Genomic DNA, 17,172 nt, shown 5'->3' on the forward strand with positions numbered 1-17,172 from the left:
AAGGGAGAGGGGGAGGCAAGGGGATGTGAATGCCTTGCCTCATAGAGGTTTTTGGGGGAGGTCTGGGTTATAGTAGCGCTTCAAGATCTTGGCTCCCTGTTGTTAACCCCAGTTCTCTGCAGTGGGTCGCAGCTGCCAGAGCAGTGTGCCTGGCCAGCTTTGCTCACTTACAGACCAACTGAGCCCAGCTTACATAGACCACACCACCCTCCAGGCTCGTGAGCGTGTACACAGGTGCACATAGACTTGTGCATACGTAAAAGACCAATTGGGTCTTTGCCAGCCAGCACTTGCTTTTCTATCGCTGCAACTGCACTGTGCTTGGTTTCGTTTTATCAGCAACTCTCTTCTTTGTTCGGGCCCGTTACCGCTTTCTTATTAAGATGGCTTGTCTCAGGAAATGCTGAATGCTTTTGAATTGCATTTTGCTTTCCAATTAGGAAAGGCTGACAGCCTTTCTAGAGCAGTATTTACCAATTAGCGTTGGTAAATGCCAGCCCTACCTTGCGTTTTGGTTAATGGAAAATGTTCCTTATCTTGCCAAGCAGAAGAGGAAGGCTAATGGCACGTTACAGGAATCAAAACATGAGACTTGAAATAATGTACTGGCTCTCAGCATTCTACTATTTTATAAACGTGATGGAGAAAAAAAAATTCTTACCCACTTGCTGTACCAAAATGAAAACCTTGCTCTAAGCAAGGTGCTTACAAGGGTAAATACACACAGCTCCACTGAAGCTACTGCAGCTAAGTTGCTTTACATCAACTTTTTTTGGCAACCTAAGCAATAATTACTGTTTCATCAAAGCTTTTATGGGACTCTTACATGATGCATGTTTTAGACATAAATAACTATTTTTAGTTGTTAATGTAGACACCTTTAGTCATGTAAAGGCTTCCTCAGAATCTATTTCTGTTCTTAACATCTTTTTATCTGTTGTGTTTGCTTCCAGCTTTCATTAACACAAATCCTGGGGCTATCTACTTTCTTGAAGTTTTAGTGTGCACTGTGATAAGCACATCTTCCCTCTCTCTTGCCTGTTTTGGGTTGTAAACTCTCTTAGGGACAAGGGCTGTCTTTTAATTGTAGCTGTACAACACAGACAAAACCTGGCCTTGCTTTTGCTTGGGGTTTTAGGAAATGCTTTGATGTAACTAGTAGTGAATTTACAGTTAATTTTTTTTGCTGCCAGTTATGTTCCACCTTGCCATAAAACAACTGTCGTCACAACTTTCTGGGGTTAAGTCTCACTTGCTGCCAAATTTTTTCAACTGATTTAAGGTTTTGCCTTTCTTTGCTGTGATTTAAGCGATAGCTACAGCTGTGCAAGCTGTAGATTTTAATTTTGAATAGCAATCTGTCCTTTTATTCTGTCTTTGGATTGAATTATCCAAGGGTGCGGTGGAGGGTTGGGCATAGAGATAGTCTGATAATGGATAAGGTGTAATGAATTAGTTTCAGTGTGTCATCTTGAAACGGGGTCCTCACTCTTGGAAATGAGCTATCCCCAAAGGCAGCACAGATATGCACGAGGTTGTCTTACAGGAGGTCACAAACTGTAGGTGAGAGCACCAGTATGAAAGCATTTCCCACCTACAGAGAAAGTGTTTTTTTCATTTTGCATATGATATTAAAGATACAGCAAACCCGCAACTGGAACGCAAAGGACTGGCTTTAGCGGAGACGTAAGTTCACACCATTTTATGTTTTAATCATTAAGTGTGAATGTTTGAAACGAAGTGGACATGCCTAAAAATAGAGTATGCTGTTTGCTTAGGTGCTGTAATGTTTCAGGTGTTAGTTGGGATTATAAGGCTACATAAATAATTTTGAGGCAGGGTGCTGAAACCACTGAGCAAACCCAAAAGATTCCTGACACTGACAGATGTAACACCAGTCCCCACATCTCCTCTTTAGTTGAAATGGGATCCTTGACTTACTCAAGGATGGGCTTTAATCTACTACAGGCAGCAAGGGTGTTTTCTGAGAAACTCCGAACTAACCAACCAACCATTCCCAATAGCCCAGCAAGAGAATGAGACTGGGCAAAATACTTGATGGAATGCAAACACCTTGTAACCTTAAAAAGCCTGAGCTCCCCGGGGGCAATTGCCGGGCCAAAACCCCCCAGGGTCAGGGATAGCTGAGAAATCCTTTAGCTGATCTTGCAATAAAGCTTCAGGTGATCGCAAGAGGGGAGCAACCGGGGGAGGTACAATCCAGATGGTGATGGCTCAGGACGACAAATGACTCCAGCAGATTTTTGTAAGGGGTGATGATGTAGTTCAGGTGCTTGCAATGGCTGATAAAATGTTTAAAGCCCTTGCCAAGGAAATGATGTCAACAAGCAGTCTGTCTCGGGAGATGGATTCCTGGGGGACAGTCTGCTTTAAGTTGCAGAGTTTTCCTCCACTCCACTGTGATGCCTGTTTTGTGTATTTTAATTATGTGTTTGTGTTTGGGGGAGGGTATGTTTTTGCTTTTCACTGTTCCCCAGGCTTTATCCCTTAGGACACTTCTCTTTCCATGGGGAAAGTACTCACATTTCAGTGAAAGGATGCCAAGTGTCTGGCGGCCGTTTGCCAAACAAGGGGACTTGCTAGGTCAGCAGTGGACACTTGAATGCAATCACAGTTGCATCTATGCTGCTGGCTCCTACTTATTTTGAGGATGTGGAAAGTTCACATGGTCAACACTGTGTAATTCATATTAATGGCTACATGGGGTTTGGGGTTTTTTCCCCCTCTTTCAAGTAGTGTGGGAGACACCCACTGCATGGCTTGCATCATCCAGGGGTAGAAGCCAAAGGCTTCAGTGGCTCAGTGCTAAGAAACTTGCACAGGCAGTAGGGACGGACAAAGAACTCCTGTCTTGGAATAATTTATTGATAAAGGAATTTAATTTTTTTCCCCTGCTTTTGATTTGTCTTGGAGTTGTTCAGCTTGTTTGTACAACAATGAAAACAAAACCCAAGGTAGCAGATGAAAGCAGCACTCCTGCTGTCAGATCAGCCTTAAAAATAACCTGGTTAAGATCAGATGAAAAATATACTCATTATCCACTAATGAAATAATTGCTGTGTTAAGAATCTGCAAAAATCAGATTTTGGCATGATTTTCTGGTACTGAGTCATTCACACTGATATGCATGATGTGAAGAGTGATGGCTTTTGACTGTATCTTCAGATTGACGTGTTTGAGCTACTCACCTGGTATGTGATCATGTAAGTTAATTCCCCAGCTACTGATCTGTCTCTCCCACCTGTCTGCTGGGGAATGGGGATAATGGGAGCAGGCATGATTTGACCCAAGGTGGGGCAGGCAGTTGGGACCAGTACTTTTTAATTTGTCGCACACCAGTGAAGGATGCTGGGAGCGGTGTGCTGGTGTGGCCATCCCAGCATACTCCCTGTCAAGGAGGATGCTGCACTGCTCGTTGCCTGAAGGCAATTGCTTGTATGCTGGTCTGAATGTGGTGCATTTCTGTTTGGGAGATTTTGTGCTGCTTTTCAGCTGCCGGTGATCAGTGTGTTGGCTGCCAGCTCCTATGAAGCCTATTGAAGTAAATTTTTTTTTTTTTTTAATGCATGAAACTTATAACTTTCTCTAAGTGTCCATTTCCAAAATTTCCGAAGCAGCTTCGTGGCCAGTGAGGAAGAGCTCGCTGTTTGCTTCTGCTGCTCCTGTGGGGAAAACCTGTGAAGTTTGTAAGTGGGAACTGGTCCCTGCAGACAGACAGTAAAAATCCACGTTGAAATACGGAGGGAGGGAGGCATCCTGCAGGCTCTGTTAGTGCCCGTGGCAGTCAGTGCGTCTGCACAGACCTCGCGCGGTTATTGGTATTTTCATCAGGGCTTATCTCTGTTTTTATCTAAAAATTGTTACATATTTACACCAGTTTCAGCTGAATTGCTGCTGTGACAAAGTGCTTTTTTGTAGACAACTATTTTACATTTTCCATTTTACTGTCTGGCTTTTTAACTACTTACTGCGTTTCTGTTTTCCATTTGTTTACACCTTGCTCTTGCCAAGCTTTTCTTTAATAGGAGATTTCAAAGCAATTTTTCCTTTTTATATATAGATTTGCAGCTTCTTGAACACAACACAGTCAAAATCAGTCAAACCCCTTTAAACTTCCCTGCAATTAGCTGGTGAAAGAAAAGGAGGGACGGATGGCTCCGATGTCTTTCATTTATTTATTTATTTATTTTCCTCAACGCTCAGAGGAAAAATGTTCCTTTTTGTTTTATTAATGATGCACTTATGAAATCGAGCGTTTGATGGTATGCACTTGGAGCAGGCAGAAGGCGAGCTTCCCCATGTCGCACTGGCAGCGTCCTTTCTGATCTGCAGCACGCTAGTTTATTCCAGATGTAGGCTCGCTCTGAAGAGACTGCCTGATATACAATGGCTTCACGGTGGAGAAAGACAGCCTGCGGGGACTCACTTGAAGCTGCCAGCTGTATTCTCTATTCTCACTTGCGGTCTCTTACATAAGATGACCCTTTTTTTTTTTTTTAAATTTTTTTTTTGCTTGCAATTAATCCAAGTAGAATATTTATACTGTCTTTAAAAACATTTTAATTATTTGTAGCTTAGGCACTTTGAAGTTGATCAGCTGCAAGTGGAAAAATCTGGTCCAAAGGGCTGCCTGCTTGAAAGAGCCAAGTTAGGAGGAAAGTTGAATCACCTAAGAATGATGTAACTGTGGAGAACAAAAGTTAGCCATTAGCCCAGCTGCAGCCTGACTTGACCACTTGTGTTTCTTCTTGCTATAGGAGTGTTCACAGAAGTGGAGAAAGTAAAAAAATCTAGGTCTGGAGTGGACTTCAAGAGATGACCTGGTCTCATCTCCTCCTCTGAGACTGTCTTCGACAGATGTTGGTCCATCACGTCCGTGAAACCCTTCCATAGATGGGAATCCACAGTCCCTTTGTGTAGTCAGGTCTGCTGCTGCTCCTCTGGGTTTACAAGCAAAGTCCATGGGTGGACGTAAGCAGAGTTAACATTTGCTCCCAGGAGATGGGGAACAAATCTCTAAAGGGAGATTTTGGCTTCTTATTCCTTTGACACTCTCAAAGCAAGCATGGATGTCTTTCCGAGTGTCCCTGTTGCCCAAATCTCAGGTGAATTGCATCAGATTTTGTGGATTGTCATCTACAGGTCAGCCCACCTTATGTAGTGAGTCCTTTGCACTTCGGTTCTCAAGTGCCGAGCTGCCTTTGCTTAAGAGTAGTTAAGGGATATAAATTGGTCTCCTTATTCTTAAGAGTGGCCAGAGCAGCGTATTGCCTGGTCCCTGTCTGCAGCAGGAGCTGGTAGTGCCTCTCTCTCTGTCCTTGCTGAGGATGCCTGGAGTTGTATATACCTGGCTGGACCAGCATCAGCACACCTCTGTGCTTTAGACGTGAAATGCTTTTGCATGGGGAGCTGTGGGTGCACGTGTGCAGATTTATTGTGTCACTTGAGAACGAAACTGGGGGAGATTATTCTGAGTCATTTATAAATGAAGCTATGAGAATTATTCTGAGAGGATGGAAAAGTTCAGATGTTAATAGGAATATGAAATTCACAGTGGCCAAGCAGCAACCAGAATTGTGCAGCCGATCAGAGAAGACCGGTCAGCAGTTAAACTTGTCCTCCTTTGGGCAGGGATTACGCAGCCTCCAAGGACAGTGACGTCAGACCTGCAAACTGCCAAATCTAACTACACTTGGAGTTTCCCTTGGGTCTTGTAAGTCTCTGGAGCAGGTGAATAGACCAGAATCATAGCTTTCATTTAAAGACTGAGCGAGCTTGTAGGCTTTTTGTTTATGAAGGAAAGAATGAAAATATGATCCTTTAAAAAATGTCAAAATTCTAGACATGCATCACTCTGCTTTTTTTTTTATCTTTTCTTTTCTTTTTTTTAAAGCCTTTAGGATTTGTGTTGTTGAACCTGGGAATCTCCAATAACTCAAGAAAACTGGTTTTGAGTAAAATTTAAATGCATTTACAAGTTCTTGGGATTGGCACAGAGCTTTACTATTAAGGCTTTCCTGTGATGGAATCACATAAGATGCACATTCAAAGCAGCAGCATTTCCTAGTTGGCTGTGAAGTGTCCCATGCTGCTCTGTTCAAAAGAGATAGCAGTTTTGTGGAGAGGGGAAGGGGGTTCTGCTGAACACCCCAGTTCTCCTAGAGGCTTCAAGCAAAGCCCGGCAATCTGCATTTTAATACTTAGCTTTCAAAATCTTGGAGTGACGTACCTCGGAGGTATGTGTGTATTGGTGGGGAGTGTTTGCTTTGTAGCACATGGTTAAATGAAGAGCTATGAATGTTTTATGAAGAAGAGGGAAAGAACAGTGAGGGGATCTGATTTCCAGTCGACACCGAATTGTTTATTCCCAGTGAAATACACGCAGCTGACTGGCGAGGGCTTGAGGTACAGCCTTTTTTTACACAGGAGATGACCGTGCCGTTTGAAAATGAGTGAAAGAAATACACGTTTGGGTAGGTGCCAAATGATTTCGTTGTCTTTATTGTGGCTGCGTTCAGCTGTCCGTGTTCGGACTGATTAATGCTTTACTGTCCAAGTGCTTTTGATTTCAGTGGGAGTTCAAGGGGAATAGGTGCTTGCATTAAGAACAGCAGAGTCTTGCCATTTGCTGCTATTAAGTGTTTTGCTATGTAAATGAATATTTGAGAACGGGTTGGTTAAGAATAAACTTGGGATTTTTTTTTGTTTTTTAGTAAGATGTGCGATAGTGAGGAGTGCTGTGGAATGCAAGCTAGGCACTGCATGTCGTGGGCCTTTGCATAACTTGCATGCCAAAAAGATTTTGCAAATCATTAAATGCAATTTTATGACTGCATTGTTAAACTTTGTTGGAGGGTCTGCTTCCAAAGTGGATTTAACAACGAGACACTTGGAGTGGCATCTTGTGAGGAGAATAGATGGTCATCGTTTCAGCCTGGGCATGGTTGGGGGAGGAAGAGAGATTGTATTTCTCCGTTCTACCGTTTTCAGTACGGGTGCAAGGAACTTCATAGCAATAAAACCTTGCTGGAGCATTTTCATGCTGTAGCTCTGTTCTGGTTTTTAAGGAGATAAATGTAGTTGACTCTTGCCCCTGCATTTAACATGGCGTCTCATGTGTCACTCTAATTTATCTCATAGTATTCTCTGTCCTGACAAGTTCTGTTACTCAGCAGGAGACTGGGCTTCTATCAATGCATTGAGGATCCCAGTTAAACCTTTCAGGTTATTGCCCATGTGCATGACTTTCAAGTTAACAAGTTACCCACAGGTGTTTATGTTTCCAGGCTCAAACTTTTGGGTTACCTCTTAAGACACCTGGTTTGTTTTTGCTGTTTCTCCTACCCAGTGGTCTAGGGGCTGTGTAACATCATTATATTGTTTTTTACTTCGTTCTTAAGATATTGCTGTAGATACTGACCTCTTTGTTCCTGTATCTGAAAACATCATGTTGTGTTGCATTTAAAAGTTTCAGCATAGGGCCCCAGTGATCAGGTAAAAACCCCACATTTTCTTCACTTAATAAAAGCTCTGATAAACAACATTGGCCTAAAATCTGCAGGTTGCTGCCACAACCCTTGGGTTTGCCAATATATTTAGTAGTTTCCCTTCTCAGAAACAAGCAGCAATTTGTACATGCTCTTCACAGTTTGACATGAAATTTTAATCATCTTAGCTACTTGGGCATTCACGTACTGCGAGAACATTACTTGTGTGCAGAACAGACCCAGTCAGAAATAGCTGACCTGGTGCCTGGTGACTACAACACATGGCCTAAAAATTGCCTCCAAATTGGACATTTTGCTGTCTTGCAAGCTTGGAAACTTCCTAGGGTTTCTCATAATTCTGTTATCCTGGTTCTTCCCCTCTCTGAGAGAGTCCTGGCAATTGCCTTATGTGTCTTGCTTGCTTGCTTGTTTTTCTCTTTCCTTTTTTGCTCTGCTGATATCTGCCCACTTGTGTGTCTTTGTCCCCAGTCCTGCCAGTAGGACTCATGGGAACTAGTTGTTGTTTTGCATTTTATATTGCTCCGGAGTTTGTAAAGCATGTTTTTGATAAATATTTATAATCATTAAAAAAAATAAAAATAAAGGTGTCCTGAACATCGCTTATGACCTTGCTTATACTGAAAAGTTATTCTCTGCAGTGGGTGAATTTATTGTTTACAGTCAGTACAACAGCTGTCCAATAAGAAGTATTTGATTGGCAGCTGATAATTTGAAGCTGGTATTTTCTTTCCTATGTCTCAAATCCTGCAAACCCCTCCGGAGAGGGAAACGCTACTGTGTAATGTCAGTCTGGTCCCTGCTGCAACAGCAGCTGCACTACCTGGTGTTCAAGGTCCCCCCTGAACAACATCTTGCTCCTCTGCAGCCCTGCTCAGCTCATCCTTGAGTTTTGGCGAAGGGGTTTGAGGCCACTGTTTGCTTCGGGAAGGATCAGGGCATTGAGAGCAGCAGCTCTGTGTGGTTCAGAAAAGCTGCAAACAGCCCTGGAAGGAAACCTCTACCTGCTGAGCCTGCTCTGTGCTGCCTCCTCTTTTCTGCCTCCTTCACTTGGACCACAGCTACCAAAGCAAAGCTCAGCAAAAACACCTGTATAGGTTGAGCTATACAGATGTGTGGTGATGGGCAGCAAGGTGCTAAATAGCTCCCTCCTGTACCCTCCCAGCCCTCTCTCTGTCCAAACCTAAATTCAAGGACTCTCTGCACGTTTTCTCTCAGCGAGAAGGTTGCCGCATATGGAAGATGCACATCCTGAAGGGGACGGACGGGCTGGGAATTCAGATAACGGGAGGCAGAGGGTCAAAGCGGTCTCCTCATAGCATCATCATCACCCGCGTGGAGGAAGGCGGCTCCGCACACAGGTGAGGTGATGGCAATTCCTTTGTGGGAACGGGTGTGATGGACCATCTGTGGCCATTGCCGTTAGCCAGACTTAGGAGACAGGCACGGGGGATTTGCCCTTTCGTTGTGGGAGGGTGGGAATGTGGCATTTTTAGGTTAAAAAGTTGCTTTTGTGATTGGTTGCTGAAGCCCCTTTTGGCATATTTAGCCCAAAATACCAACAGATCAAACACTTGCTCAATGATGGAGTGCAAAAAAGCCCTTTTGGGGCTTTTTCCCCAAGTCCCTTTTCAGAAGCCAGACCTTTCCCATGGGATCGGCAGTGGGTGAGTGTGGGCTGTGCACCCCAGGGTGCTCACTGCCAACCCTGGACCTGCTCCCTGATGCGGGGAGATGGAGCTCACTGCTGTTCCCTGGTCATCTCCATTGGGGTATGGAGAAAGTTTGAAGTGTCTCAGCCCTGCAAAGAGGGTGAAATGGCTCTGTATGTAACAATGATTTCCTGGGGGCACCTTCCTGAGCCACTTCTTTTGGCAAATAACACTGCACCGATCAATGCAAGCTTAGCATCAGCCAGGTCACCTGTTGTCCATACCTCCACGTCCCACTGTGTGCCACCAGAGCCCGGCACTGGGGGAGGACCGCCCTGCAGCTCCACGTTCCCGCTCTGTTTCCGCAGGGACGGCAGGCTGACGGCAGGCGATGAGCTCCTCATGATCAACGGGCAGTCACTGGTTGGGCTGTCCCACCAGGACGCCGTGGCCCTCCTTCGCTCAGCCGCTGGGCTGGTGCAGCTGGTGGTCGCTAGCAAGGTACGGTCCTCTCCTTGGTGATCCTGAAAGTATGCCCGAAAGAGTTTGTGCAAGTGTGGAAAGGGCATATTTTTGATAGGGAATCAAATGTGCACATTTGCTCTGATATATTTCCCGTAGCTGTGCGTTAAATTTATCAATAGCTGCCATAAATCTGTGGCAAATCAGCAGGGTATAGACCAACTTAACTTAATGATTTGCTTGTATTGTCACTGTCGTTCAGTGTGCAAATGAGTCTCTATTTATTCATGCAGACGTTACTTAAGTTTTGGCCAAAACCATTTTCTTAAAATATATGCTAAATAAGGCAGGCTGTTCTTAGCCTCTTCTGCTTCCTGCCTGCGTAGCCTCCGTAGCTCTCATCTCTTGTCGTATCTGTGTGCCTTAGGTCTCTTGATGATGGTATCTTGGCTTGAGTTCCTTATTTTGTCCTTGTTAATAGCTTGGAGCGGAGCTCTTGCAGATAAAGGAGCATAAAATTTCAAGGAAATGAGAGTGGAACTCATTTATCAGTTGGGCTCTTCGTTCTGCTTTCATCGCAGGAGAGATGGAGGGAATATGACACAGTATTTTTTCTTTTAAGAAAATCCTGCCCACCCCCGTTTTCTCTCCTCCCCGGACCACAAGCTGCTGCTTCCCTTCTTGGGTTGATGCAGGTGTTTGATGGGCAGCCGGCCGGCTCCCAAAAGTGCCTGGGGTCTCATAGAAGGACCTGCCTGCAGGTGTGCGGCCATCAGGGTGGTGGCAGGAACCTCTTGGGCCAAAGGGACCATTCATAAACCTGCATTTCCAGGTGGGACATGCTGCATCAGCTGGCCACTCTATCAGTATATTTAAAATATTTTTAGCTTCATCTTTAATTTTTTAGCTTCATGGGTTTAATGTCTGGATGCTCTTATGGTCTCCTGGGATGCTTTATGCTCATGTTTTTCAAGAAGAGGCTCTACCCCATCAAATTCAAAGTGAAGAGCCTATACCTTCTCTAATGTTTCCGTTAGTGAACTTCATTGAAGACCTTATTTAGGCTCACAGCATGGGATTAACCCCACTGGTGTTTATTCTGGAAACAACACGCTTTGACCTGAAGTAGGTACATTTTGTACTTTATTCAGACAATTGGCCTCTCAGCCAAAACACAAGGTGGTAACCTGCATAAAGTTCTCCTTAAAATTATTTGCTTGTTCATATGACGACTACATAAAAATAATCATCGCATATAAGCTTACAGCATAAAACTTCACGTTCCGGATCAGGCTTTGAATCTCTTTGGCCCATGGTCCGTGCGCTTGGACAGTTTTCATGTCCCTGGGAGGAGGACTCGGAAAGGCAAGCTGCGGGGAATCCAGCCCGTGCCGTGTTTCAGGCAGTCTCAGGAAAGGTGTAAATAGGTGAAGCGTTCCCCAGCACCTCCCTCCGGGTGTTATCTGTTGGAGCGGGAAAGCAGCCTCGCAGTTTGGCCTGGAGAGCGCTCTGAACGCAGCATTTGTTCTGAAAGCAATAAAATGAGAGTCTGTCTGGCCGCTGCTTTCAGCTGGTGCACGTGTTTGCCTCCCGGAAAATGTGCCAAAGACTGGAAACAGATCCTGAAGCTTCAGGACAGAGTTGGTACAGGATTGGTGCGTCAGATTTCACCTTGTTCTCCTGGTGTATTATTCTTACGCACGTAGATAGACAAATGTGTGAAGGGAACATGCGCAGGGAGGGAGCAGGAGCACGGAGTGTGATTTGGGATGCAGTGAAATGAGTAATGAGGCCTGTAAACTCTTGAGTCTGCTTGCAGTGACATTTAATAAACCCAAAGTGGGGAGGAGCAGGCTGCTGGGGAAGCCTTTATTTTAAATTCTCCTTTATGAAATCTAAATGTTTTAGACATGTATTGGCCTGTGTTTACTATATACGCACTTTAAAACCAGGTCTGCTTTTTATAACATTAAAGTTAGAGCACATGGAAGTGTGTAACAAGGGGAGGATTACCGGGGAGCTCTCACTGGGCAGGTGAAATGGAACAGTTTCACCGTGACTTTGGTGGTTTTCTGCATGTGATGTAACATATTTTGTTGTCTCTTGGGTAGGAATCTGCTGAAGGGGATTTTCTGAAGTACCCATCTACCAGTTTGCCGGACTTGCTTAGCACTTGCTCAGTCCAAGACTCTGTCTCTTGCACTGACAATAAGGAAAACGAAGAGCCAGAAGAAGAAGATGTGAAGGGAGTGAATGTGTCTCCTGAAACACTGGTCACTGTAAGTGTGGCTTTGGTGTGACGTTTTTACTCTCTCCCTTGACGCCCGTTTGCATCAATCACGTTCTCCTGCAGCCCGAAATGGAGCAGGTCCTTGGGATGGGGCAATCCCACCCAGCCTGCCTTTGCATGAGAGATGTGTGAGAAGCTGAAATGGGGATGTCATCTACCGCAGCGTCTGCCATCTCTGCTACTGCGCTGCAGCAAAGCAGCAGCACGGGGAGCAGGAGCTCTCGTGCCCTCCAAGCTATGCAGCAATCATGTTTTGTGTTTTTTCTCTCTGCCATTGGATTGTTTTCCAGCCACTTCCACTGCTTTTGTTGGATCTGATGCAAAGTCTCTCACAGTGCTTACACAGTAACACGCTCTTCTTCCCCCTCCTTTTGTAACTAAACTTCTTTAACAGTTTGTGATCCAAGTCTTCAAGTTTTTATTGTTCTGTTGAAGCCAACAGACATTTTTGGGGGGAGGGATATGAATTTCTGGCTGTGAACCGTAACTGAAGTTCTGCTGAATAAATGTTCCCAGTTGATAATCTCACTTGCATTCCCTTCAGGGCTGCATTAAGCAGAGATTAAGTGGATTATTGTTATTTACTTGTAATGCAGCAGCTCTCTGAAACTTCATCAGTGTCCTGGTCCTCTGTTGTATTCTACAGACAAAGAATAAAATTATGTTTGCTACTCTAAAGAGCTTACAGGCTGGTTTTCCAGCAAGGGAAAGCAGGTGGATTCACTTCAAGCTTTTATCTTTTATTTTTTCTTCTTGTCTTTTTTCTCCTCTCTTTTCTGTGGCAATTATAATAAATCTCTTAAACCTTTGGACTGCTCAGATGTGGTACTAGTCTGATGATTTGGTTGGATTTTGTATTCTTATACTTTACCTTTTCTGAGCAAAAGACTGCTCCCTGAGATGACTCTCGCACTGCCGTCTAGCTGATGCTGGTATTCGCTCCATACCTGCCTGTTAGCTCCGACTGTGTTTGAGTCCATGCTTGTAACAGTCTGCACTCTCACACATCTCTTTACTGTCACAAGTTTTGTTATTTCTGCACTGCCTTCTCTTCTGTGTGCCAGGGCGCCTTTTTGTGGGGAGGAAGGGAAAAACAAATAAATCGGGGATGCTTAGCATGCTGATGACGGTGTAGTGTTTGTATGCTAACTTTAGTGGGCACCTGAGCGTTCTGTTGGCTATCAAAATACTTTAAATTCTTCTATATATCATGTTTCAAATTCTGGTAATTTTTTGTAAGGCCGTGGCTCAGCAACACTTAAACATAAAAATCAATTGTGTCAAAACTTAATTATGCATGGCTTCAGGGTGCAGCTCCCCAGCATTCCAGTGGCTCTTTCAGCACATGCTAGGAGTTATTTGTCACTGGATTAGCTCCTGACTTTCCAGCAAGGCTCTGCCTGGTTTTCAGCAATGGCTTTTTATTTTAATCAGGTGTTTCCTTTCCAGATTAACATAATGCTAGCGAAAACTCAAGGTAGCTGAGGTGCACACCACTGTGAAGACCCAGCCACACAAGCCTGCCCAGAGCCTTTCAGCACAGACCTGAGTTTGGAGCCTGCCCTGTTGTCCATCCCAGTGCTGCTGATGCAGCTAGCAGCAGTGATAGCCTGATGGAGAGCCAGTTTGATTTGGCTGCCTATCTCGCCCCTGATGGCAATAGCTCTGTGCTTTCGTAATGCATCACTGGGGGATGGAGGGGAGATTACAGAAATCAGAGTACAATAAACGCGTTAGAAGAATAGCAGGAAGATTTTTATTTTTTTCTTCTTTTCTCTGTTCCCATTAATTTTTCTTTTTGGAGGAGGTGTAATTCACAGGGATGTAATACGTTGTGGGTGACTCTCAAGACCTCTTATTTTTTTGCTTAAGCTGCACATGAAATCCTTCCTCTTTTAACCCAAATTGCAGGGTATCTTTGCATTCCCCGTGTAATTGCTATCTCAGCCTCGGGAGTGCAGACAGGGCTCTCTGCAGTGGGGGTGGGCACTCTGTACAGTGTAGACCCCTCGGCTCTACCCACAGCCTAATCTGTCCTCCTCAGATCAGGGCAGCCTACCAAGAGAGCTGAGCCAGGCTGTGCAATCCTGTGTGCCACCAGGCAGGATGTAGGAAGGTAAATGTATGGAAAAGATAAACTTCCCACGTGGCTTCTTTCTGCCTGGTGAGATGGGGGGCATTTTTCATAGCAAAGCTTAGAAGCTGATTTCAAGGTCAGTATGAACATGAAGCATCACATGAGTTTATTTTTTTAAATATATGTATAGTCATATAGATTATTGTAAAATTGCTTTGGGAATTACTGTTCTTTGCTGCTAGCGCTGTCTTGATGATACTCACGTGTCTTCTCGTTTTCTCATATATATTCCGTTATATTTATACTATAGATAAGGGATGACAGTGTGACTGATGATTAAAGCAGGAACTAAGCTGGACCATTTTTAATCAGAGCAAATATAATTGTTTTGGACTTCCCGGGTGGGTGGTACTCAAGGTCTGGACCGGAAGACTAAGACAGCGGTCTTAATTTCAGCATCAGACCTGTTAGATTTGAAACCAATTCTCAACCCAGCTCTGGCCAGGAGTTATCTTTCTCACCAGCAGTTTCTCACTTCTGATGAGGTTAATGAATTTGCTTGTTTACTGTGCAGGGCTTTGTAGATACTTATAGGGATGCTGTTGGGTGCTCTGGGTGGTTAGGTAACCACAAGTAATTCAGAGTGATTTATCATCAGTTGACACTTCACTGTCCTTTTTCTGACCAGTGTAGAAGATTCTAGAAAACTTGCAGGAACTCTTAGTGTTGTCTAAGGTCTTCTTTCATTAACTTCGCTATGAATATAGTTCAGTGCTGAGTATTCAGAACCATGATGTATAGACTTCATGGACTTGCTGTTAATGCCTTAGCACCTGATTGCTTAAAGGCTGAACCAGGCACAGTCCTTAGGTGCAGATGGATCAATGTTATCTCCAGGAGCTCTGCAGAGCGCTCCTGAAAGAGGCAGGCCCTCTTGCAGCTCACATGGGCATAGTGAGGTGTTCAGTGAAGTCATGTTTGAATTCAAAGGGACATTGCCAGGCAGAAAAAATAATTGCTTAGAACTAAGGTATATATTCCAATCCTTGTAGATACTCAGAACTCGATGGGACCTGGCCCTTTTAGCAACCTGATTGATCTAAGTTGTCTTTGCTTTGAGGTGGGGGCTGGACCAGGGACCCACAATAATCTGTTCCAACCTGGCTTGCTCTACAATTCTGTGAAAAATTAAAAAAAAAAAAAAAATTTTTTTTTTTTAAATCTCTTTTCTAGGGGCTGGGTGTTAAAAATTTTCCCTGGGAGCAAGTTCTTTAAAACTCTTAAGTTCTGCCTCAGTGTTTCCAGCCAGGGAAATATAATCTGACCTAATCAGCTTCCTTCCCCAGGACACAGAGGAGAGGTTAGTGACACTTGAAAACTGTAATTTAAGATAAATATAATTTCTAAGTCTTACTTGAAAGTCCACTTGATGTGTTTCATTAATAAAAATTTCATAATACAATTTTATTGGAGCTCTGTTTTTACACAGTCTCCTTATGTAAAGCCTTGTTTAACATGAAGCATCCCTTAAAGTTCAAACTTTAATAAAACTTGTGCCACCAGACAGAAAAAGGATTGCATTAATATCCTTAAAGTGCATTTCTTTTAGAGCTAGTTTTAGAGCCAAAATGTTCCTTAACTTCAGATGCGAAATATTGGGGCACAGGGTCGTGTTGCGTTAAATTGTCCTGAGGCACTTTGAGGATTTTAAACCCCCCCCCCCCCCCCAAATCCATATTTTGCCTTGCGTGGTTGACGTTGCTCTTTTAAAATGTCATTATTTATGTCCAAGTGAAATAGGATGATATGATAGTATTTGGCCTTGATGATTTATTTTTAATTATAATTCACTTTCCTTAGTATTTCTGTTGCTTGAAATTGAATCTGTCACTGTATTGCTGACTGGCAGAGCAACCCAGGAAATGAACTCTAAAGAGAAAGCAGGTCTGCCAAGAATTTGCAAAGTGTCTGATAAATTTGGGGTCCCCAGACAGAGGCATGTACCATTCTTAGTGGCTTTAAAGTTTTTTGCCTTTGTTTCTTCTGGTGCTATGTTGTTCAATATATGATGATCTGAGTACTTCAAGTGTTCAGCTTTGGTGACCAGCTTCATCTTAATGGGCTGATATTCCAAAAAGGTACTAAATACAAGAAAAGGGTGTCTGTCTCAGCAGGTCTGGATCTGTAGTTGCTGGAGGCAGGGAGGAAAGCCTGGGGACCGTTTCTCTATACTTTGCTTAATCTTGTGCTCTCCCTTGGGTATCTGCTGCTCGTGATGCTGGAGGCAGGACCCTGAGCCAAGTCTGTTCCGTGCAGAATAGAATTATACAAAAGAGCAATTTCTTATTTGGGAAAGAAGGTCATCGCTATCCCTACCTCTTGCAGGGGGAGCTGGGAAGGGGAGCGATTTGCCTCCCTGTGCCCAAGTCGTCCACGTAGGCAAGCCCCGGGGAAACAACCTCTGGGAGTAGCCCTGGCTGCATGACCCTCTGCTGTAGGATGACGAAACCCTTTTGCTCATGTTTACTCATTTCGCGTTGACCTGACGTGCTTGATATGCACCTTCATGCAAGCTGTAGTTGCATTGCATGTGGAGATGGCCATGACCCACCAAGGTCTTGATCCTCCTACAAGTAACAGAAACAGGATGTGTCTGGTTAAAGGTTTCTTGCATGAGTTGGGTTTCCTTATCCCTGCCAAAACCTACTTGTGTTTTTTCAAGGCATGCAGCTGAAAGTGGATAAATAAACCTGTTCTGTCAATATGTTTACCTCCCTCTCCATTTTTATATTTTATCTGAGCCATAGGACTGCTTCGTTATTTTCTGTTGTGAGCCCTTCTGTCTTACCAGGGAATCCATATGTAATTATGTAGCCATGCAAGCATAATAAGGAAGAGGATAACAATTGCTGTAAGTTTGAAAACACTCTTGGGGTCAAAAGTTCTTCTGGAAACACTGGGAGAGATTTTCAGAGAAAGCATTAGCATTGAAAAGGAACAGGAAGCATAACTCAACAATTAAATGTGTGCAGAGCGCGGGGAGGGACCCTCATTATTTGGAGGACTTGAGTGTTCGTTCCCATTAGGGCACTGCAGTCTCGAAAGAGGTTGCTGAAACATGACTCACTCCTCAGGCAGCACTGCATGGCCGGAAAAAAAGCAAGA

At 44.0% G+C, this 17,172-nt stretch overlaps 1 protein-coding gene across 9 annotated transcripts in view; it reads left to right on the forward strand.

Moving 5' to 3' along the window:
• Window positions 1–17,172, forward strand: part of PDZD2 (PDZ domain containing 2) — a 208,326-nt gene that overhangs the window by 141,970 nt on the left and 49,184 nt on the right. For 7 of the 9 annotated variants that reach the window (XM_075739930.1, XM_075739931.1, XM_075739937.1 and 4 more), the window contains 3 exons: window positions 8,745–8,887; window positions 9,547–9,679; window positions 11,752–11,919. The exons of the other annotated variants lie outside the window; for them this stretch is intronic. In XM_075739930.1, coding sequence (XP_075596045.1) covers window positions 8,745–8,887; window positions 9,547–9,679; window positions 11,752–11,919 — 444 coding nt within the window. The remainder of the gene's footprint in view (window positions 1–8,744; window positions 8,888–9,546; window positions 9,680–11,751; window positions 11,920–17,172) is intronic. 9 annotated transcript variants of the gene reach the window in all.

This window comes from Balearica regulorum, chromosome Z (genome assembly GCF_011004875.1).
Source record: "Balearica regulorum gibbericeps isolate bBalReg1 chromosome Z, bBalReg1.pri, whole genome shotgun sequence".
NCBI lineage: Eukaryota > Metazoa > Chordata > Aves > Gruiformes > Gruidae > Balearica > Balearica regulorum.